Source organism: Rhinolophus sinicus, linkage group LG10, assembly GCF_036562045.2.
Source record: "Rhinolophus sinicus isolate RSC01 linkage group LG10, ASM3656204v1, whole genome shotgun sequence".
NCBI classification, from domain to species: Eukaryota; Metazoa; Chordata; class Mammalia; order Chiroptera; family Rhinolophidae; genus Rhinolophus; species Rhinolophus sinicus.
Genome location: NC_133759.1, coordinates 31663147 through 31688466, shown reverse-complemented (window position 1 = coordinate 31688466; position 25320 = coordinate 31663147). Strand labels below are relative to the sequence as shown.

The following is a 25320-nucleotide window of genomic DNA, read 5'->3' as shown; positions in this document are numbered from 1 at the left end:
CACCCAACCTGCATACTGACTGAGGTTCTTTCAGTAGTTGAGCCTTACAGGCAGCTAGCAAGTGGCATCAGGACTTGGAGTGCCCCGGGCCTTTTACTAAGCTGTCCCAAGCCCAGTACTGGTGGCAGATAGCCTCAGTTCATCTGCAAGTGACAGATGGCCTCTCCCATGCACCTCCAAGTCCAACACGGGTAGCGAATAATTGCAGATAGCTTTGTAGCTCCAACCAGGTAGCCCCAGGCAAGTAATAGGGACAGCCAACCTTAGCCTACATGGGAGCCCCTCCCAAGAGGCCCCATAACCAACACAGCAGGAGACCAGCTTTAGACTACAACAGAGCACTACTCAATTAACACCACAAGTAGCACACCCAGAGGGTAGTCTCAACAGGCACAGGAGCCAGCTGGGTGAAACCCCCTTTGCAGAGTCAGGCCCCATGACTCATACACTGTGGGTGTGGTCAGTCCTCACAGCCAATCAGCCTGAGAGTCAGTTACACCCACCGATGTACCAAAAGTGATCAAGGCACAACTACAACAGGAAGGCCTGCACAGCCCATACAAGGGGCACTCCTAAAGCACAGGGCACAGGTGATCAGGGAGATTGCACCACTGGGCCATACAGGACACCTACTATATAAGACAACCCAGCAAAGACTAAGAAACATAGAAAATCTACCTAATACATAGAAATGAACACAGAGAGGCAGCCAAAATGAGGAAACAAAGAAACATGTCCCATATAAAAGAACAGGAGAAAATTCCAGAAAAATAACTTAATGAAATGGAGGCAAGCAACATACCAGAGACAGCATTCAAAACATTAGTGAGAACTTCAACAAAGAGATTGCATAAAGAAGGACATAAGAAACATGAAAAAGAACCAGTCAGAAATAAAGAATACAATAACAGAAATGAAAAATGCAACAGGAGATTAGATGAAACAGAGGATCGAATCCACTATGTAGAAGACAACAAAACAACAAAAAGAAAAAAGAATTTTAAAACATGAAAATAATTTAAGAGACCTCTATGACAATATCAAGCATAACAACATTTGCGTCATAGGGGTACCAGGAGAAGAGAGAGAGCAAATAATTGAAAACCTATTTGAAAAATTAATGATGAAAATCTTCTCTAACCTGGTGAAAGAAATAGACGTACAATCCCAGAAAGCACATAGAGTCCCAAACAAGATGACCCAAACAGGCCCACACCAAAACACATAATAAATAAAATGCCAAACGTTAGAGACAAAAAAGAGAATCCTAAAAGCAGGTCCCTAGTTACTTACAAGGGACCTCCCATAAGACTGTCAGCTGATTTCTCAACAGAAACTTTGCAGGCCAGAAGAGAGTGGCAGGAAATATTCAAAGTAATGAAAAGCAGGACCTACAAACAAGACTACTCTGCCAACAAGGCCATCATTTAAAATTGAAGGAGAGAAAAGAACTACCCAGACAAGAAAAAGCTAAAGGAATTCATAACCACCAAGCCAGTATTACAAGAAAAGTAAAAGGGACTTTTTTAACCAGAAGGAAGAAGGGGCTAAAGAACATATATATAAATAATAAAATGGTTATAATTACTCATATGTACTTATCGATAATCACTTTAAATGTAAATGGATTAAATGCTCCAATCAAAGACATAAAGTAGCTGAATGGATAAGAAAACAAGACTCATACATATGCTGTCCACAAAAGACACACTGCAGATTGAAAGACACATATAGAGTGAAAAAGTAAAGGGATGGGAAAAGATATTTCACACAAATGGAAATGAAAAAAAAAAAAAGCTGGGGTAGCAATACTTATATCAGACAAAATAGATTTTAAAACAAAACTCTAATAAGAGACAAAGAAGGACATTACATCATCATAAAGGGCTCAATCCAACAAGAGGACATCACCCTAGTAAACATCTCTGCACCCAACATAAGAGCATCTAAATACATAAAGCAAATATTGACCAACATAAAAGGAGAGATCAACAGTAATACAGTCAGAGCAGAGGTTTTTAATATCCCATTGACACCAATGGACAACTCCACACAGAAAATCAGCAAGGAATCAGCGGTCTTAAATGACACACTAGACCTCATGGATTTAATTGATACTTTTAGAGCATTCTACCCCAAAGCAGCAGAATATACATTATTTTCAAGTGCACATGGGACATTTTCCAAGACGGACAACATGTTAGGCCACAAAAGAAGTCTCAATAAATTTAAGAACATTGAAATTATATCAAGCGTCTTATCTGACCACAGTGGTATGAAACGAGAAATCAATTACAAGAAAAAAACTGAAAAACACACAAACACATACAGGCTAAATAACATGCTACTGAACAATGAATGGGTCAATATGAGATTTAAAAAAATCAAAAGATATCTTGAGACAAATGAAAATGAAAGCACAATGACCCCAAATCTATGGGACACAGGGAAAGTAGTCCTGAGAGGGAAATTCATAGCAATACAGGCTTACCTCAACAAACAAGAAAAATCTCAAATGAACAATCTAACCTTACACTAAAAGGAACTAGAAAAAGAACAGCAAACAAGGCCCAAAGTGAGTAGAAGGACAGATACAATAAAGATCAGAGCAGAAATAAATGAAATAGAGGCTTAAAATACAATACAAAAGATCAATAAAACCAAGAGTTGGTTCTTTGAAAAGATAAAAAAATTGATAAACTCTGAACAAAATTCATCAAGAACTAAAATGAGAGGACTCAAATAAATAAAATCAGAATGAAAGAGAAGTGACAAAAGACACCACAGAAATACAAAGGATTATAAGAAAATACTACAAGCAATTATACACCAACAAAGTGGACAATCAGGAAGAAATGGATAAATACCCAGAAACATACAATCTTTCAAGACTGGATTAAGATGAAACAGGAAATCTGAAACCACCAATTACTATTAGTGAAATTGAACTAATAATCCAAAAACTCCCAACAAACAAAAGTCCTAGACCAGGCAGTTTCATAGGTGAATTTTATCAAACATTCAAAGAAGAATTAGCAACTTTTTCTAATTCTTTTCAAACTACTCCAAAAAATTCAAGAGGAGGGGAGGCTTCCAAGCTCATTCCATGCAATGGAGAAAAGACAGCCTCTTCAATAAATGGTACTGGGAGAATTGGATAGCCATGTGCAAAAGAATGAAACTGGACTGCTATCTGTCACCATGTACCAAAATTAATTCAAAATGGATCAAAGACTTAAGCATAGGACCTGACACAATAAACTGCATAGAAGAAAACATAGGTACTAAACTTATGGACCTTGGGTTCAAAGAGCATTTTATGAATTTGACTCCAAAGGTAACAGAAGTAAAAGCTGAAATAAACGAATGGGACTATATGAAACTTAAAAGCTTCTGCACAGCAAAAGAAACCATCGACAAAATAAAGAGGCAACCAACTGAATGGAAGAAGATTTTTGCAAACAGTGCCTCCGATAAGGGGCTAATAGCCAAAGTATACAAGGAACTCATGAAACACAACAACAACAAAAACAAACAACCCAATTGAAAAATGGGCAGAGGACCTGAAGAGACATTTCTCCAAAGAGGACATACAAATGGCAAATAGACATGAAAAAATGCTCAACATCACTAATCATCAGAGAAATGCAAATAAAAACCACAATGAGATATTACCTCACCCCAGTCAGAATGGCTATCATCAACAAGACAAATAGTAGCAAGTGTTGGAGAGGCTGTAGAGAAAAAGGAACACTCATACACTGTTAATTGGGAACGCAAACTGGTGCAGCTGCTATGGAAGGCAGTGTGGAGGTTTCTGAAAAAATTACGAATAGAATTACCATATGACCCAGCAATCCCTCTCCTGGGTATCTACCCAAAATATCTGAAAACATTTATCCATAAAGACACGTGTGCTCCAATGTTCATTGCAGCTTTGTTTACGGTGGCCAAGACATGGAAACAACCAAAATGTCCTTCGATAGACGAATGGATAAAGAAGTTGTGGTATATATACACAATGGAATACTATTTGGCGGTAAGAAAAGATGATATAGGAACATTTGTGACAACACGGATGGTTCTTGAGAGTATAATGCTAAGCGAAATAAGTCAGACAGAAAAAGCAGAGAACCATATGATTTCACTGATATGTGGTATATAAACCAAAACCAACAAAAGAACAAGACAAACAAATGAGAAACAAAAACTCATAGACACAGACAATAGTTTAGTGGTTACCAGAGGGTAAGGGAGGGTGGGGGTTGGGAGATGAGGGTAAGGGGGATCAAATATATGGTGATGGAAGGAGAACTGACTCTGGGTGGTGAACACACAATGGGATATATAGATGATGTAGTACAGAATTGTACACCTGAAATCTATGTAATTTTACTAACAATTGTCACCCCAATAAAAAAATTTTAATAATAAAAAAAAAGAATACTGAAGATTTTTTTCCCCCAAAGTGCCTCTCTCCTCAGTGTTTCTCCAACATGAGATGTGGGTAGACTTCTATTTCTCTTCACAGCACATATTGTGGATACTACATCCTGACTCTTGAGCCCTAGAACAGCCACTCTTTGTTATAACTCTGAGGTTATAGGTTATATGGCTAATTAAATTTTAAACGAAATAGGGGTTTCTATATCAGGTCCTACTAATACTCTAAAACATATTGGTGTCAGTCACTCATTCATTTATACACCCAACACTTACTGAGTCCCTATTGTATACCTACTTTAATTTTACATTTTTTTCCATATGTGATTAATGTTTCTTTTCACCACTGGACTGTAAACTTTATGTGGATAGAGATTAATTCATCTATCTTTCCCATTTTTTGCCCTATGTATTACACCTACACCTAGCTCATTTCCTGACGCATTGTAGGTACTCAATAGAGGCTTGATAATAAATGAAAGAAAAATCATGAAATGGGAAAAATAAAATCCATAGTCACTTTTTCTGCCTCCTGCTATAGACTGTCAGATTTGTCCAAAATAGTTCTCAGGAAATATGCAGAGAGGTGGGGATATAGATGAGAGAGCGAGAGAGGGAGAAGGGGGGTGGGGGGGTGGAGAAACCACTATATTTTCAGAAGTCTTCAGGGACAGCAGTGCTTCATCAGATGTTAAGAATAGTATGCATCACATCCCAGCAGCCTACTGAGCTGTCTTGTAGTCTTGAATATCTGTGTGTTGAGTAGGGATTGTGTTCGCATTTACAATTCACGTAAGGAAGTTTCCTGAGTCCAACCACCCATCCGTCCCCTGACCGAATATCAGCTTCTCACATAGATCTTATGCCTATAAAGTTGGTAGAAGACAGTGGTACAGGTTGAACCAATGTAGACTGACTCTGATCGTGAAGACAGAGCTCTTGTTAAAAGCTTGAGGCATAAGTCACTGCCAAAGCCTGTCTCTTCACTCTGCCCACACAGCCGTAGAAGTTTCAGTCTTCCTAAAGAGTAGCAAGGTGTGAAGTTAAAAAGGTTTGGATAAACATTTGGGAGCTTCTGAAGCTTATCTGAACTAACCAAGCCTCACAAAGCCATAAATCACCAATGAAAGTTTCCGAGAGTGACACACTTTGTTGTGGAATGTTTCTGGGCTTGGCTGCAGTCCAGAACAGAAGATGTGTGAACTGGCAAGAAAAAGCCAACATAAGCATTGACCTTCCCTCTTGGGCATCTCTCAGCCCGACAGTCATGAGCATGACATTTTAGGATTTTGTTCGCCTGCTTAGAGCAGTGCTGCATTGAATGATCACGAAGGAGCCAGGACAGACCTTGAATTTTGTTTTCTGTCTGTGGCTGGGTTTCTTACTGAATTGAAGAAGACAGTGTGAGCCAGGATATAACTAATTATTGCCACCATTGGCACAAACCATGGACTCCTGGATTTTCTGTCCAGTGTTTCTCAGTGTGTCTAGAAGCCACGTGCATCCAAACTGGCGAGGTGCTTGCTTTGAAGGCAGACCCTCCCCACAAAACGGAATCAGAATCTCTGAAGGTAGGGCCCGGGAATCTTAATGTTAACAAGCTCTCCTTAGGTCTATTAAATCCTTAGGCATAATTTTTTTTATTACTATTCCTCCAATGCAAGCCAGTCATTTTGCAGATAAAGACTGTGGCCCAGAGAGGTAGAATGACCTGCCCAATGCCTCACAGCTGTTTAACATCAAAGGCCACCCCAGGACCCACTTCTGTGCCTTCTCAGATCTGTCCTTGTTTTCACCCCAATATCTCCATCATTATATATCCTGGGGCATACATCATGACCTAGCACAAGGTCCTGCAGAGAAGTGCTCTGAGATGCTTGCACTATCTCTGGGGTGTGTGATGTGAGGGCAGAGGAGAGATCCAATTGGACAGATTACATTCCAATTGTGTGCAGGCTCGAGTGTAAACAAGGGAAGAACAAAGTATCTCTGTATTCTCTAGTTGTCCCATCAGGCACTCACGCTCCATCTGTCCTTTCCAAAGGCTCAGAAAAGGGTCTGATATCAGTCATTTGTCCTTCTGTGTGACTAAGATTAAGATCGCTTATATTTGCATATGCTGTTTACCAGGTGCTATTTTCTTAGTTGGTCTTGGAAGCCTTCCCTGACTGTTCACGGTGCACTCTCAGAAAACCCTTGGTGCAACCCTACATTTTTGCCATTTCTACTCTGCATCACTATTATCTATTTGCATGTTCATCTCCTGAACTATATCATCAGCATCTCAGGGGCAGGAGCTGCCTTTCATTTATTTATCCCTATTGCAAGCACAACCCCTAGTCTGTGGTAGGTGATAAATAACATGTATGTGTTGCAACAACATACTGAGTAGAGTGGAATTATCATCCTCACCTTAGCGATGAATAAACTGGGTAAAAAAAAAGGCAGAGTGATTTGCACAGGATTACACAGCTGTCCAGTGAAAGGGAGGAGTGTGAATCAAATTCTGAATGACTGTAAGAGTGTTGTTTCCACGCTTCTCGGGCCATTAGCAAATTTCCCCGAAGGTCAAGGTGTTTCCTGTCCTGGCAGTACTGGCCTCTTTCACCAACTCTCCAATTTTGGAAAAGGAAGTTTTGCCCCATTAGTGGAAGTGTAGTGAGACAAATGCAAAGTCTCAGATTGAGAAGATTGAGAGCAGATTGAGAAGAAAAAGCAGCAAAGTCAACAGCAAGAAAGTCTGGAACCAGAGAGCAAGACAGAAGGAGCAGACTGAGGTAAACGGAGCTGCCCTGAGTCTGCAAGGGGGGCTCATGCTTTGAGATGCCCCTCCCACAAAGCACCTGGTCTGAGTGTCAGAATTAGAGGAAGCTGCATCAGTGTGGACACATGGTGCTGATAAAGAAGGTGGCACAACCCCAAGATGAGCACAGTGTACCCCGCCCCCCCGACTTTGTGTGGGCTTCCTGTCCCAGGAGCTCCATGCTTCCTCTTCAGATGAGGGTCAGCGAGTGCAGGCAAGCCAGGCAGGGACGAAGGTGGTGGATGACTGTGCACAGATTCACTGACGGGGCCAGCACCTGGAATTAAAACATGTTGGCACACCCAATATTTAGTACAGGTTTTAAAATGAAGACTGGTGGTAGAACCTACATTTTACCTGGTCCTGCTCCATCAGCTAAGGCAGGACCTCTGACCTCCTCCTTCCCTTCAAAGTTCACCCTTCAATTATTTCTTTGGGTTTCTTGCCCATGCTCTCCCCCAAGCCGTTTCAGCTACCTTAGGACATGGGCCATGCCGCCACCCTCCTCTTGTCCATTGTCTCCTGCTTCTGCTACCCCTGAAGTCAGCTGAGGGGCCTTCTCCACCTTCACTGTATCAGAAGCTCACATGAAACATTAACCCCTAAACCAAGAGGAGTCATCACCTGTGGATCCCAAAGATTTCAGCCCCTGTTTCTCCCTTTGCTGTTGCCCAGAAGCATGGATGCCTTAGTGTGTGAATGTCAATGCTGTGCCCTCTGAGGCTGCCAGATATTCCTGCCGCTGCTGCCCCCGCCCTCCCTCCACCCTCGGTCCCCAGGCAGCACCCCCACTGCATGGAGTCCCACTGTACCCCTCGGGATACCCAAATCTACACGCTGAGGCTCTAAGCACATCAAAACCACCCACTCTGTTCTCTTGACATACATAAGACCCTGCTGTTTTATGAAATAGCTGCCTTTTTACTTACAACCCCTGCCCCATAACTTAGACATGAACCTGGGGAACAAGGCCTGTGGAAAACACTGAGTGGTTGTCACCAGACTCTTCGCAGCCTTGCCCCCTCCTCTAAAATCCAGTTCTTGTTCCTAGACCCATCTTATTGGCCTACTCTATCCTCACCTTAGGTTGAGTCCCTCAGAAGATACTCTGGCTCTCATACAGACGGACTTCCACTAGTCCTGCCCACCAGTCCAGCAAAGATGACTCCCCAGAGATGGATGTGGCTGAGGCCCCAGCCCTGCCTGCCACTTCTGGAGCATGATGTTTATATGAGAAACTCTGCCCTCCATTAAATCTAGCATATGCCCATGTCACAGCATCAAGCTCTTCTACTATGAAGATTTCTATCTTCACCCCATGTGGCATCCTGTCAAACTCAGAAGTCCAAATCAAATCAGAGTGTTCATGTTACGAATGAAAGAGCTACTTTTAATTCCCATCCTAGCAGCGGGGTTGACATCAGAACATTATTGCTGGGTCTGCAGTGAGAAATCACAATAAAGTCAGGAGAAAATAATGAAAGGGGCTCGGACCCACTTCTCATGGACACTCTCAACCAAGGTCTTCCTTTGCCCAATTCACAACTACCTAATAAGCAAATATATATTTGATATTCATTTCAAAGATGTTTATAGTCCTGTGTAAACCACTACATTTTGTGTTAAAGTTTGCCATTGAATTTTTACAGAAAAGAAGTCATCCCAAATACTAAATTATGGATGAAATTCTCACAAATCCCTAATCATAGCTTTCTTGAAATATGATTGTATGTATTTGCCTAAAATCTCCTTAAAATGATAGAATATTGCCTGATTTCCCAAAAACTGCTTTTAGAAGACCGGTCTAGACTGAGTGATATGAGAACAGTTTGGTTCTTACATTACTGACTCTATTAGCATTTAATTTTAATGGTCTCAATTTAAAATTCCACCTTAAAATGAGCCTGGGAAGGCCACTCCTGGATTAATCATTCTGAGCAATTTTTAGCACTGCTTGTTATCAAAAAGAACATTAAAAATGTATATAAGTATATTCTTTCCTGGCAGAGGTCAGACATCCATGAATTGGTTGGTAATTTAAAAAGAGAAAAGAAAGAAAAAGAAAAAATGCCTGCTATTAGAAAGACATCTGGCAGAAGCATGTTGTGAAACTATATGATATAATGGAAAGGGCCCTGGATGTGAAGAAATAAAGCCAGATTCACAGCCTAATTCAACTCTTGCTGGCTCTGTGCTTGGGAATAAGCCACCGTCAGTTGCTTTATTGTATTTTAGGATTATCATCTGTAAAAATGGACTGTCCATCTCCTGGAGAGCTTGAGAGGATCGTCATGAGACGATGAACTATTGACCTAGTTGTCCAAAGGGTATAAAGATACTTAACAAAAGAAAACAAAGGGAGTAGTGTTACATTAATCAGTTGTGGATAGTTAATTAAGAATTTCATTGCTTTAATATGATAATCTTAGACTTTGGGGAGAAAACATTGAAAAAGGAATGAAGATGCAATGTCATGTAACTAGGGAATTATGGATCTGGAAGGGACCTCAGGCGGCATTCATTCCAGTTCTCATTCCCCAGACACCTATTTTATAGAGAAGGAAACTGAGGCACAGAGAAGTTGAGACGCCTTCTCAAGGTCTCACAGCACTATCGGCAGAGCTTGTACTAGAACTCAGGTCTCCTGCGGCCCAGCCCTGAGTACCTGCATCTATAATCATCCATAATCCATTTCTACAATCCTGTGCTTACACCCATGGCGATCACGTATTATAGTTGGGGATACGTCAAAGCAGATGTAAGCAGATTGCAGTGGAAGCTTTAGTGGGTGGAGTGACTAAGGAGCCAGAAGAAATTTGACAGTGAATTCTACTTCACCTGGAGAAAAGACAAGTTACAATGTTAAAAATAAATAAATAAGAGTAGAAAAAGGCAAGGGGAGAAGAACAGATTTCTTTTAACTATGAGAATTCTTCAGTGATCAGCGACAGCTGCGTAGTTTTATGATCACAATTTGGACAGCTCACCCGGGCCCTCCAGGAACTGAATCAAATTCAGGTTCTGAGAACTCAGATGTCTAAATGAGTCATACTCTAAACATCCTAAATATCCTACACCAGCAGTAATAATTAACCTCCTCTCTTTTTCTCAGTTTCCTCATCTCTAAAGTGGAGATGATAATAATGGCGTCCCACTGATAGGGCTTCTGTGAAGACTGAATGAATCAGAGCATGTCAAGTGCTTAGACTAATGCCTGCGGACAAAGTAAGCATTCAGTAAAAATTGGCATATGAGTGTGAGAAGACCAGTCGTCACTGAAAACTCTCCTTTTAATGTGAATACATAAATGCCAAGGGAGGTAAGGAAAGATGTTATCACTCAGGGTCAACCAGAGAAACAGAACCAGTGGGAGAAAAGATTTACTGCAAGAAATTGGCTTACACAGTGTGAGGGGCTGGCTGGATAAGTCTGAAATCCCTAGAACAGGCCATCAGGGAGGGCAGGCGGGAACTCTTAGGCATAAGCTAATGTTACAGTCCAAAGGCAACATTTCTTCTTCCTCAGGGAAGCCTCAGTTCTGCCCTTAAGGCTTTTCATCTGATTGTATCAGACCCACCCACCGAGATTATCGAGGAAATTTTCCTTTATTTTTTAACAACTTAATTGAGATCTAATTGATATACGAAGAACTGTGCATATTTAATCCATATAATTGAATGAGTTTGGACATCACCATAAGCAAGGTAATAGACATATGTAACACATCCCAACGTTCTCTTGTTTCCTTTTGTTTTTATTCTGTGGTTCAAACACTTACCATGAGATCTACCCTCTCCATACGTTTTGAATTGCACAATACCATTTTGTTAACGGTAGGTACTCTGTTGTACAGCAGATCTCCAGAACTTATGCTTCTAGCATGACTGAAACTTTATAGCCGTCAAACAACTATCCAATTCCTTCCCCCACCCCTCCTCCCATCACAAAATCTTTAAAGTCAACTGATTATGGACTCGTTAATCATGTCTACAAAATGCTTTCTCTGCAACACCTAGACTAGTGTTTGATTAAATAACTGGGGACTAGAACCTAGCTGAGGTGACTCATCAAAAAAAGCTAGTAAACAGTAAGTTGGCACAGCAGTTGAACACACCTTTCTTCTAAGGGGTTCAATGCAAATACAAAACTGGAGTAACTGGACCTCTCAGTACACACCTATCCATGCATTTTACAGACAAAGCTGAGAACCCCAGGGTGTTTTTGCATTCTTCTTTGCATGCTGCTGCTTTTGCATTCTCTTCAATGGGAACAGTGAGCAGCTTCTCTATGTTGCTTGGTGAGCTTTGAGGGATCCCAATAGTTGGTAGTTGCAATCAAAGAATGGGGCTTTTCCATAGAACAGACTAAGGAGACCTTGATTCTGAATTCCTGCTTAAAAGATAGGGTGACATAACAGAAAACATATCAACTATGGCACCAGACACCTGGATTCAGATGCATCTTTGTCATTTTCTAAGTGTCTAGTCAAGTGAGTTAACCTCTGTAAGCCTGTGAATTACACCCGCAAATGGCAATTACCTGTTAATGGTAATAATACATTGTCATTTCAGAGTTATCGTGAAGGATAAAAAGGCCATCAACACAATTGGCCTGGCTTCATAAAAGATGGTCAGTTAAGACAAACTATGAAGCTTAGGTTCTTCTCGTTCAAAGATACCTAGTGTTAGCTGTGTGGTGTGGGAAAACTTACTGCACCTCTCTGTGCCCCGGCTGCCTCATCTGTGTAATGAGCATACTGATACATTGTCCTAGGGATAAGGTGAGTTTATATATATTAAGTGCTCAGAACAGTACACAGTAAGTCAATCCAGTACGTAGGAAGCACTATGTATGTTTTAACTATTATAATTTGCTGTTGGTGTGGTAGTGGTGAAATCAAGGAGGCAGGAAACCTGGATTTTAGTCCCAGCCCTGTACTGGGTGGGCTTGCAGAAGTCACTTCGCTTCTCTGCCGTCCATTTCCTTCTCAGTAAAAGGAGGGAGGTGACTAGACCGCTTGTGGATTTCAGACATGATAGGGTTGTAAACCTCAACTCCACTGGAAGTGCTAAGAGCTCGAGAAGGTTTTCTAGCTTGTAGATAGTTCTGAGCTTCTGATCTCTCACAGATCTGTCAAGGCTTCCTTGTTGATTCACACCAAGAACCCTGCCTCTGTCTCAGTTTTTCTGCAGGGCAGTTGATCTGTTTACTTGTCACCAGAATGTGTTCCTCTGTCAGCCGTATCAGAGCTGTCACAAGCCAGCTTCATGGCAGGGAGAGAGGGAAAGACAGTGTTTTTATTTTGCTGCCTTGCTGTGTCTTCCTTCCTTTGGGATTCCTGCTGAGAAAGGTTAAAACAGAATTCTGCAACTGCCATGATGAGAAATGCCAGCTGACTGAAGAACAGGGCCAGTGAAAGCAGCGGTGCCTGCCCCTGGGATGCTATGACTAGAGCCCTGTCAAGCCTGACTCATTCACCAGCTTGGGGAAGTTCAGCAGTCACTCCCTTTCTGCTACAGAGAGAGAGCATATTCCAAACATCTTGAATGTTGTGGTTGGCGGATGAAAGGAGGGACGGTAACTAAAGCATGCTGGGAAATATAGGAGAGGACAAAGAAGCAGTCTAAGTAGTTTTGCTTCAGATTTTGTGACAAACCACAGTAACATGTACATCCCCTCTTGCTTTTCTATATTCTACTGTGGCTAGGGAGACAGGAAGAGTTACACCCCTTACCCTAATGGAGGGGACGCTGACTTTCTTTCCCAATGCAAGGGAATGTTAAAAAAAAAAGGCTGCTTCCACTTCCTTTATTTGATGTGCTTCTGCCCCCTTTGCCTTGTTATTTGCTCCTCCCCAAAGGTAGAAGAGTGAGTATCCAAGTGTCAGACTCAGGCATCTGTGGCTGTATTTACTACCAGGTAAAGTTATGAGCCTTGAAGTAGGGTCCCAGGGATCCTACTTTCTCTTTCTGTGTTCAGGCCCAGCAAGCTTTCTTCTGTTTCTTGCTCCAGGTAATAGATGTGTGAGTGTCAGGATCAGTAAGGAGGGACGGGCAAGCAGAGAGAAAAACACTTGATTGTAAGTAACTGCTGATCAATTGACTGTGTTCTGCAATGTGAGGTTCACAACGCACATCCTGAGTGCTTTTTCCAAATGACTGAATCATTGATTGCTTCCGGTTTCCATTGGAATACATGAGGTAGAGCTTCATCCTCCCTTGAATTAAAAGGTTCTCATCACTCCTACCAAAGCTCCATTAGCATTGCTTGGCATTTCAGCCAGAATGAACTAAGCTTTTCATTGACTTTATTTTGCAATATATGCAACTACAATTAGTCTTAGCATCTCCGAGGTAGAAAAAAGTTCAACGAACATCCTACCAAATCCTCTTTAACATTCTCTTTTCGACTTTCTTTACTACATTTTTTTTCAGTTAGTCCTGCAGTTTCTGTTTGAACATTTCCAGCAATAAAACAGTCTTTCACAAACAGATTCTTTTGTTTTTGGACAGGTATGACTATTCGTAAATGCTTTGTTACTTCCTTATAACTTCTTGAAATTCTACTTTTCCCCCTTCTAGACTCAAAGTAAATTGAAATATCTTTTCCTAAGACAGCCTTTTTAAGTACTTAAATGGTTTTTAGACTAGGTTATGCTATCTCAGTGGCTGAAAACTGCAGCGGTTTATTTCTTATACACACATATGTCCTCATGAGTCATCTGGGGACTCTATTGTGCATTACCCTCATTTAGGGACTCGGGTTGACAGAACAGCTACTATTGGTAGTTTGCTTTTAGCACCTATCAATTGAATGAACATATAATAGCCAAAAAGTTAGTGTAAATTGAGTAATGATTTTAACTGACTTCTAATTATTATTCTCCAAGTTTCTGGGGTCAAACTTTCTCTTAAAATCTGAATAAGATATCTTGAATTCTAATTCATGTAATTGTAGAAGTCGACCACCCATCCCCCGTATGTCTGTGAAGTTCCGCTCCTAGGATTAATGTGTTAAGCTTTTCCTCCACAGTCCTACTCCCACCCAGTTCTTAATCATTCTTCTTCTTTCTGGTCTGCTTGTCCCAAAACATGGACACAGCCCCTCTCCTTTATTCTCCGAGTCACCACCAGCACAATGTTGTTACTCGTAACAGATTTCTTGGAGTCTCGGGGATAATGGCAGAGGGGAAGTAAATGGGCCTGGAGGAGAGAAATACGTAAATAACATTAGACCTTGAACATTAGACGTCACAGTTTCTAGTTTCTTACCTGTCTCTCACCTCCTCTCACTCCAATGCGAGGCCCATCTTCAGCGCTCTAATGAATCCTGCCCTGATTTCTTCTCAACCTTCATCCCTAAACCCCACCTCTGTGTCTCTCATTACAAAGGGAAAGTTCAACCTCACCATTACTTTATTCAGCAGAGCCATTTAGCTCCCTTGTCTTAACCTCTTGCATTCTGATTTATCCATTCAGTTCCATAATTAAAGGGCTTATCAATACATTTTGGGAGCACAATACTCTACCAAAGACTCCACATTTAAAGAGAGCAAGAGATGAGAAATCACTTTTTCTTTAAGATGCCTCAAACAAACAAACAAAAACCTTTGCAAATGCTTTTGATTCAAACCAACCTCATATTAGAAAAACTTCAAAATACAATAAGCGTGGATTATAAAGGGTAAATTTGGGAATGTTTAGGGAGTAAGATCATGGGTGACCTTGGAAGACCCATTAGCCTATATACATTTTGATTTTAAGTAGGAAATGAATATGAGTTGTGGGTTATGGGTGGTGGGAGAGTACAAGGTAGGCATGGAGGCCAGCAAGGAGGCTGTCATAGTGACGCAGGTGAGAAGGAGCAGAGGGAATGGAGAGACGTGCTGGAGTTAAGCCATATTTAGAAAATGGAATGGACAGGCATTGGTGTGGGGGAGTGAAGGGAGAAAAAAATACCAGGAATGATGCCCAGTTTTTTCTCTGTAGAAAACTGGTGAGTGTTGGTACAATTCACTGTGATAGAAAATAAATGAGTAGGAATAGATGTAGGGGGGAAATTATGTTTCATTTTGGACATGTTTCATTTTAGGTCTGTGGGGCATCACATAGGATCCGAGAAAAGATTTACAGGTCGGGTTTTCCAAGCAAGACTGTCCAATGGGACGTGCACCCTGAGGGAGGACCAGGCTGCCTCTTAGAGCCCCAATATCCCAGGGAAAAACATCTGAATAAAAGGTCCCCTTTGCTGCCTTGATCTTATTTGAGGTCTGGGACTTCCTTGCTGCAAATCACTGGTTTAGGATCTAAAAGTGGTACCTAAGGTACGTGAGACCCTAGTTTGGCCTTCACTCTGGAAAACAGTGGGGAACGTCCTCTTCACCTACGGACATAGGACCAAGCAGATGGGTGGCTGCTGATTTAATCCAAGTCACTCTGCAAAGTGCTGCCGGGGAGCCCAGAATTTGGCCTTACCATTGTTAGAGGGAACCCTCTTGTTAGACCAAACAGGTGTTATGGATGCCTGATACCAGTGTAACGTACCTGTCACCGTGTTCCACCCATTTTAAATGTGGGTCCAGTTAAAGATCTCCCTTGTTTTCCTCCTTGCTCATTTCTGTTAGCATCACTCTTTTGCCTTCAGAAAAAAATAGAAAAAGAAAATGTGATTAATAGGATCCCATTCAAATCATTAACTATAAGTTGTCATTGTAGAAGCTACAGACGGGGTCTCAGGCATCTGATTCCAGCTGTAAACCAGGGAGGCTGTCTACTGTGGGGGGAAAGCACTGGGATTGGAGTTGGGGCACCTGCCTTTAAATTCCAGGTTTTCATTCACTAGATGGCACCTTGGGCAAGTCACTCACCTCCCCTTTGGTCATAGTGGCCTTACCTGAAAAATGTGCAAATCGTTAGTCACGGCTGTGTCACAGGCTGCTTGGAGATGATGGCAAAAAGGCCAAGTAAAGGCTATGGAAACGAGAGAAATATTATATCCACACGCTGCAATCCTAGTCTGCTTGGCCTTTGTTCCAGACCAAGCATGTGTCATCAGCTCTTTCTCATAAAGTTCACACTGCCTTCAGCTACTGTGGATGCATTTTTAATTAAAAAGAAAAAAAAAATCTTATTTTCTCTTGCAGTGCATAGTATGGGACTGGGATTCCAACGGCAAACATGACTTCATTGGAGAGTTCACCTCGACATTTAAGGAGATGAGAGGGGCCATGGAAGGGAAGCAGGTATGTGGTAAACAGCTCATGGTTTTTCCCCCAGACACTTTTCTCATGATGCATCCAGCTATGCATGAACAGCTAGAGGCAAGATGTCACTATATGATTAAGTGCGCTGAGAAGGGAGCATGGTAGGATTTGAGCATCTAGCTTCTCGTACTAGCCCAACCCAAAGCAATTGGTGTGACCTTGGGCAAAACTCTGCCCAGTGTGGTGCAGTTTCTCCATCAGTAAACTGGAGAGGTTAGATGGGAAGTTTTCTCATTTCCTTTAGCTATGTAGCCTTGGACAAGTGACATCATCTCTCTGTGCCTCAGTTTTCTTACCTCAAAAAATAAGTGGTGATAATTACCAATTTCATAGAATTTTGTGAAGATTAAATGAAATGATCCATGAAATGCATTTATCAAAGTGCCTACCACATACCTAGCATTTCCAAGATATCTGCTGCTAGTAGTGGTGTTCTTTTCAACTCTACATTGCGAGATGTGGTGACCTTAATTACATATTTAATGCTTTGGAGAGATGACTTGATTCCTCCAAATTTTTATTATGGGCACCAGATCTTTATCTAGTTCTACCATTTCACTTTTGATCTCAAGATATGTACCCAGACACTACCACATGCCACAGAAGCGCATAGGGATTTCATTGCATCACCCAGACACCCAAGCCTCCTCTGTGTTTCCCTCAGACACACATACCTTGATACATACCTGTATATCAATCTATTAGTCAGTTGCTGTCATCTGCATTCTAACCATGTAACTTCAGCTCTTACCTGTTCGGTGTTCACCTGCCCAACTTCTACCTGCAGAGCCTAAATCTCTTTGCCCAAGGGCTTTCTGTAGCGGCGGGAGCCTGCTCTGCCCAGGCCCACAGCAGGTTGGAAGTACGGGGGGAGATGTAACACCAATCAGGGAGCAGCTCTCTCAACAAATCACTAAATGGGAGTTGGGGGTATAAAGGTAGCAAAACTCTGAGATGTGTTCTGTGCAGCTCCCCAGCAGGGGTAACCCATGCTAACTGACTTAATAATGTACCCCTTTTTGGCTGCCTCCCCTGTCTCAATTCCCCACTCTGTTGGTGTTTCCTGATAGTACCTCCCAGATGAGGTACTTGCACTTAGATCCTTGCCTCAGTATCTGTTTCTTGGGAAACCCAAACCAAGATACCTGCCATTCTTACTCTGGGGCCCGTTGTCCCCATGGAGCTGTAAGGAGTGACAGCAGAGCTTTCAGTGGCTTTGAGAAAGGTCTTTTTCCTTAGAGATAAGACCCTGTGCCTGGCCTGGCCAGAAATGTAGTTTAGAGAAGATGTCCCAACTCATTTTTCAAGTCTCATTTTTTTAGATATAAGGTCAAGATATAACCAGACGATATAGAAATAAAATATCATGCTTTAGAATTAGAAGCTTAATCTGAATCAGACCATTTCCATACCTTTGGTCTAGAAACTCAAGGGCAGCTTTCTGCATAGTTCCCACAAAAACTGCTATATGTGCTCTATTGTCTACTATGCATTGCAAGAACCTTGTCAAACACACAGAGACCTTCACCCATGAACAGACACAGAGTTTCAGGGCCACAATTAAAACCAACACTAAATTATCAGTAAAGTCATTCTCAGAATAAAAAGGAATATAGCCAGAGAAGTTCCTCCATTGAATGTACTGGACCAGGCCCTATAGACCTAATAAATCAATGACAGTTTTTGATACCACATGCTAGAGCTCTAAAGAGTTTTACAAAGTTTTGCCTTGTTCTCCTCTACAAATAAAAATAACCAAATCAATAAATAGGAGAAACCTTCCATCCATCTCGAGGCTCTTAAGAGGTTATTAAAAGTAACATTATAACATATATCACAATTGAAGAACACCAAAGCATGGTGCATTTAAAGAAATGGAAATAAATTTGTGTCTCACTGCGGAAATTGACCATATGCTACTGTATTGTTCTGTATCACTGAGATACTAGAAAGATTTCAGTTCAACTACCAAGCCCCTGTTTTGCCACATTCGCTCTGTGGGAATTGTTCCCTTATTTATTGATTCAACTAATAATTATTAAGGAGCACCTACTAAATGGCAGGCATGATGCATCAGAGTAAAATATAAACACAAGTCAAGTAAACAAAAAATACAAATGAAATTACAACTTGTGACAAAAGGTATAAAAAACGGAACCAGTTTAGTTATAAAGGTGTGGTATAGGAGAGATAATCTGAAAAGGTGACATTTAAGTTGAAGGCCCTTAAAGATGAAAAGATGTCAACCCTGTAACAAGCAAGGGAAAAGCATGTCAGGCAGAGGCAATAGCATTGCAAAGCATCGAGCTGGGAAGGAGCTTGGTATGGTTAAGGATCTGGAAGGAGCCCGGTGTTTCTGGAGCAGAGAGGGTAAGGGAGCCATGCCTGAGATGTGGTTAAGACACAGGCAGAGGCCAGCAAAAGTAGATTCTGATAGCTCAGAGAAAGGAGTTTGGGATTTTCTTCTAAAACTATGCTCTTCAGTAAAATAGCCACTACCCCCATGTGACTATGTAAATTTACATGTTAATTAATTAAATCAAATTAAAATTTCAATTCCTCTGTCACACTAGCCACATTTCGAGTACTCAATAGCCCCATGTGGCTACTAGCTTCAATATAGTTTGGTGCAGATGCAGACTATTTCCACCATTGCAGGAATTTCTACTGGACAGTGCTGCAAAAGACTCTAGACTAGAGACCGACATGATTGGTTTTAATCTTGTAAAAGAGTCCTTTGGCTACTGTGTCGATGCTTAATTATAGAGAGACAAGGGCATGAAGCAGGGAGATCTGTTAGGAGGCCAATACTATAGGCAAGAAAGAGGACTAAAAAGGTGGTAATAGTGTTGGAGAGAAGTGGAGAGATATAAAGTATGTTTTGGAAATAAGGAGCTACAAGATGTGTTAAGGGATTAGATATGAGGGGCGGGGCAAAGGAAGGGAGGAAAAGAAAGACTCAAGGATAGGTGGATAAATGTTGGTGCCTTTTCCTGACTGAGAAAGTCTTATTTTAGGAAGGTCCAGTTTGTGAGGATGGTGCGAGAATTGAGTTTGGGGAACTGGTACTCACAGGAGATGCATATCTGGAGATGTACTTTTGGAGCCATAAACAAAGAGAGGGTATTTAAAGTCAAGAGAATGAAGGAGTACGTTTAGAGATAGAGGATAGAAGAGGAGATGGAGGAGGCTTGAACCTTGCGGAAACTCCATACATAGAGAGAAAAAGAAGATACATCAACTTTCAGGCTCCTTCTGGTGAGAGTCATGGTTCTGCAGGAACAGGATAAATCCTTGATTAACTCTGATGAATTAATTCCTGGATAGCCTTTAGGAACATGTTTAGTTTGAGGTGGCCAAAAGGGAAACTTTCAAGAACAAATAGGCAAGCCCCTCCAAGACCCTCCGGGGGGAAGCAGGAAGCATGTGGTTAATAGGTCAGGCTCTGGAGGGAGACTGGTGTGGTGTGAATCCCAGATCCACCAGTTACCACCTGTGCGCCCTGGACCTCATTTTTCATCTCTAAAAGGAGGTTGTGGGGAGAGTTAAATGGGATTGTGGATGTAAAGTACATAGCCCATAGTTACATAACAACTTCATGCCAAGACAGATGCAGAATATTTAGACCTCGCTCATCAGCACGCCTTTGACTCCCAAAAGGCATGAAAGCCCCAAGTACCTGCAGGTTTTTATTCTGCTTCCTTGGAGCCCTTGTCTGGCTGAGCCAATCCATCCTCCACTAGTGGTCCATCTTAGCCTGTGATGGAAACGGGTAGACTTTTCATGGATGATCATTTTAATTATTAATAGGATGCAGACTCTCACTCATTCAAAGTTTCATCTGTTATGTCTTGTTTGATTGAGAAATTGAGTTTAAAAATTATTGAAAATGACAAAAGAATCAGCAGATCTAATTTTAGGATCTTTTCTTATCCATCGTTAGGTAAATCTTTAAGCTACTTGTTTATACTGTAACATTAGAGGAAGCTTGGGGGAATGGGTTTGGGTGGGACTTGGGATGCTTTGTCTGAAAATCCTAAATCTACTTTGGGACAGACTGGAATTCTCCATATCAAGCATATCATGATTGTGGGAAGATTAGGCCCTTAAAAAAATAGGGCTGAGGATTTGCTGATTTCAGATTCAGTTCTGACTCTTTCCTCCCTCCCTCCCTCCTCCACCTTCCTTTCTTCGTTCCTTCCAGTCTTCTCTTTTTTGATGGAAAAAGTCCTAGAGGCCCCTTAACCAGTACATGGTTCCTCTCTTCCAAACCTGTGTGTGATGGTTCACTTCCTACTGGAACTTCCCCAGGGATGAGAAACTACTATATCACTTATGTGCTGCTGAGTAACAAATTACCCCTAAACTTCCTTACTGAAAACAATCATTATTTACTCATGATTCTCTGGGTAGTCAATTTAGGCTGAGTTCAGTTGGAATAGCTTCTCTCCGATACACATGGTGTTAACTGAATTCACTCATGCATTTATGCCTCAGCAGCTGGGGTAGCCAGGACATTTTCCCACGTGCTCTTTCATTCTCCAGGAGACCAGTTTAAGCATTTTTACATGATGGCGAAAACATCCCAGTAGCAAGAGTAATGCAAGCCCCAGTGCACAGGCACTTTTCAGTCCTCTGCTCTATCACTTTTGCTAATGCCCCCTGGTGCAAACAAGTTACCTGACAAAGCTCAGAGTCATTGTGGGAGGAAACTACACAGATTCAGGGGCACTGAGAGGAAATGATCAGTAGGGGCCTCTGGGGGCTAATGCTGTCTCAATCTACCCTACTCACATCTGCCTCAGAAACTGCTTCATTTTCAGATACCGCTAATTTTTAGAGAGTGAAAATTTGTCTCCTGAGTGAAAATCCAAGGCTCTAGTTCCCACAGGATGGTGGGCAGGAGCATTCAATGACTCTTGGATGTTTGACTTGCAATTGACTTCGTGCCGTGAGGTCTTCCGTAGGCTGGAAAGGTTGAGATCTATTCCCGTAGATAGCCTGTTAGCTCTCAGTTCCCAGCCACTCCTGCAGCTCTGATCCTACCTTTCAAAGAAGTCCCTTTGGAGATCTGTTGTGCTACTTGGTGACATACGTCAGTCTGTTATTTTAGCGCTCAGTGAAGTTCTCTGTAAGCTCATTATCTCTACCAACTTCCTCATGCAACGTTCCTCAGTTTCCCTACCTTGTAAGTCAATTCCCAGGCACTGAGACTCAGCAATTGGGTTATTCAACTGTGTGTCTGCAGATCTCTCCTCCCCTCTGGTGCTTGATTTGACCCTATTGATAGTAAACATTTATAAGTGCCAGGCACTGTCAAATGTATTACGTAAATTAAGCATTCAATCCGCACAGTAATCCTATGAGACAAATAGTTACGGGCTCCCTTTACAGAGAATATATCCAAGGCATCGAAGAATCAAGCACAGTTGCCCGTCGAACAACATGGGTTTGAACTGCGCAGGTCCACTTATATGCAGATTTTTTCAATAAATACCTGTACTGTTTCTGATCCACAGATGGGAATTCACCGCTGGGTGGGGGTGGGGGGACTGTATATAGGTAACCCCCGTATAACACGGTTGTTAGATTCCTACAAAATGCTGTGTTATATGGGAAAAAAAGAACTAGTACCGAAAAAGAAGGGCAGGTTCCACAAATTAAAAAAAAAAAACCAACATATTATATTTTTATAATTAAGAGAAATATCTTTATTAAAGCAATTTTCACCAAAAGTATAACATATTAATATGTATTCAATAATGTTTTCTTCGTCATCACTACTAAGCTTTTATTACATTCTGTGTTCGGCGATTTCTCTAATTCTCAATCCGTCTTAGAGTGAAAGCATGTTCTAGGATGCCATATTGTACAAGGGTGTTCCCCAATTCTTGAACTGTGTTAGAGTGAAACCGTGTTATAGAAGTGCCATGTTATATGGGGGTTACCTGTACATTGATCTATACCAGTTTATATGGAGGTCTGGAGCATCCACGGATTTTGGTATCATGGGGTTAATGGACCCAACCCCCCTCAGTTATGTTTTGGGGGAGTCAAAAGTTGTATGAGGATTTTTGAACAACCTCCACATTGTTCAAGGGTCAACTTGCCAAAGATCATACAGCTGGGAAGTGGAGGGCTGGGATTCAAACCAGGCAGTCTAGTATCAGAGTCTTACTCTCAACCACTCTTCCTTACTGTCCTTCTAGATGAAAGGGTTATCACCTAGAGACCATTTGTCAGTCCTCAGGTCCATCTGCAGCAGCATGTGGAGGCTTGACCTCATTGAATGACTCCACTTCTTCCTGAGCAGGCAGTCATGCTGTGATTCTTCTTGTTACAGGTGCAATGGGAGTGTATCAACCCCAAGTACAAAGCCAAGAAGAAGAATTATAAGAATTCAGGCATTGTGATTTTGAATCAATGCAAGGTATGTACATAGCCCCTCTCTCTCAGGAGTATGAAGCTAGGGCTGTCTGGGAGGAAGAGTGCAGGTTGTGAGGTCAGAGGGAGAGAGTGTTGAGATGATGTGATCTTTTAAAAAAAAAAAGCAGAAAGACAATGTATTAACGGACATACAATGAGAAATGTAAGCATGGGTGGTCTTGGAGTTGTGGTAGACCAGTGCTACCATCCCCTCCACAAGGACAGTCCTGTCCTCAAAATAGAAGAGTCATTAAGTCAGGCTCTTCTCTGCCCAGGGAAGCATCAGAGGGACCTCCCCCAAAGGGACAACCAACATTTCTAAAGCACCTACTATGAGCCTATCACAGTGTCCGTTGCTTTATATGTGGCACCTCACCTATGCTCAAAGAGCACCATGAAGAGAAAACAATGGGAGAAGATTGAAGGGCCTAGAAATTCCTCCCAGAGGGCTCTAACTCACAGAAAATTCCATGTACTAATAATTAAACCCCTTAAATTGCATCTGAGAATAAGTCTGCCACTGGTTGAGTAATTACTCTGGGAGAATTACTATAATAAATTCTGTTTATTCTTATCACAACCCTGAGATTTCAACTTTTAAATGAGATCATACACAAGTGGTAAGTTTAAGAGCTGAGATTTTTAATCTATGTCTTTCTGACTTCACCATATAGGACTCAAGTGCCATATAGTTTCTCTCTGGGTATGTCAGGTTCCTTCTCCCAGATTGGTCTCTGTATGGCTGCTAGGAGCACATCCTTGCACATAACAAGAGAGTAAAGGAAAAGACTGATTGGTCTGGTGTGGGTAACATGCCCACCCTTGAACCAATCACTGGGACCAGAGGATGATGTATTATGACTGACCATCTGGGGCCATTGATTTAATAATGGCTTTTATATATATATTATGACATTTTAACATCTTGGGGCCTTGCAGACCTGCAAAGGGACTACCCCTCCAAGTGTTAGTAATTCCTAGAGATTGCAGTCAACTTGGCTGTGAGCCTGCTTTTGGTATACAGACCAACCAATGCAGAGCCTAAACCCCCAACCACTTCACACATCAAGGCAATATTGCGCCTGCCCTGTATCACCCCAGGGCCAGGTTTCGTTCTCCCACACATCTCTCACTGCTCTTTCTCCTAGTTTTGGAGCCTAGCCCCAGAGCTTAAGCCCCCAGTCTGTAAGGAAGCAGACCATGCTCTTACTGAGACGTTTCCTCTCCGCCTCCTCTGCAGATCCACAAGATGCATTCCTTCCTGGACTACATCATGGGCGGCTGCCAAATCCAGTTTACAGTAAGTCGTTCCCACATTTGTTCTTACTCATGGAGCAAAGCTGGGGAAGTGTGCTGGGTTTGGGGCACAAGACGACAAAAGTCTAGGAAAACTCTGGCTTTGTTCAAGTCTCGTTGCTGAAATATGGTATGGCCACATGTTTTTAAAATGAGTTCGTCCTTCTGTCTTTTCCAATGAGTATAGTTTTCAGTATCATATCAGTGAATGCATGCCATTCAACCTCAGGGGGTTTGGGGAACCGTCCTAATGTCTCTCGTTCTTTCAGTAACTGTATGAGGCATGAAGTAGGGGGCAAACTGCCAGATCCCATCACTGGGTGAGAAGGATGGGGAGGGAACCATACTAGGAAGTCCCACTGGACCAAGACAGATGCTTTTGTTGTATTCGTGTGGCCGAAACACAAGTGCCAATGTCATGCCCAGTGGTCAGTGCCAAGAGTAAGCCATCCAAAGGTTGATCGGGCAATGAAAAGGTGAATTCCAAAAGATTGGGGGACCAGTCTTTCATACACTCCTAATATGCATTTGGGTAACTGGACTGGGCCTTTTAAAGTGCCCGTGTAGGGCAAGTTTGTAAGTCCATCTACTCTGTAACAACTTGGCTTATTATTCCAAATCGGCCTAGATTGGGGCACATGTGACCTCCAGAAAGAGAATTCACAGATGCCAAGAGACAGAACTGTTACAATCTATGGGAAGGAAATGTGGATGTAAACAAGAGAAATATAATTTGTGCAGCATTTATTCTTCATCTTACAGAAGGGTACTCATGAAGCCCAGCCCTGTTTAGCTCCATAGACTGGCTCAGTCATGTGAGGAAGGCACGGAAAATGGTTTAATTTCTTTGTCCATGTTTGAGCCCAAGAGGGTAGACAGAACCAATGTGTTCCTGGGATCAGGGATAGTGGTACTCAAAAGACTAAAAGCGGAGTCCCGAGGGGGTGAAATAAGGGGTCATTTGATAGGTCAGCCTCTCCCTAGCTAGAGGTTGTCCTCTAGTGTAATCTCAGAGGGGTCTACCTATGTTCTGCCTAAACACTGGCCATTGTTCATTTACCCCTGAGTAGTTACAGGAGTTAATTATAGA

General features: G+C 41.9%; 1 protein-coding gene across 6 annotated transcripts in view; it reads left to right on the top strand.

Annotated features, from left to right (window-relative positions):
* CPNE4 (copine 4) overlaps positions 1-25320 on the top strand; it is a 402708-nt gene that overhangs the window by 346005 nt on the left and 31383 nt on the right. For all 6 annotated transcript variants that reach the window (XM_019725940.2, XM_019725942.2, XM_019725945.2 and 3 more), the window contains exons 8-10: positions 16389-16487; positions 22852-22938; positions 24175-24234. In XM_019725940.2, the coding sequence (XP_019581499.1) occupies positions 16389-16487; positions 22852-22938; positions 24175-24234 (246 nt within the window). The remainder of the gene's footprint in view (positions 1-16388; positions 16488-22851; positions 22939-24174; positions 24235-25320) is intronic.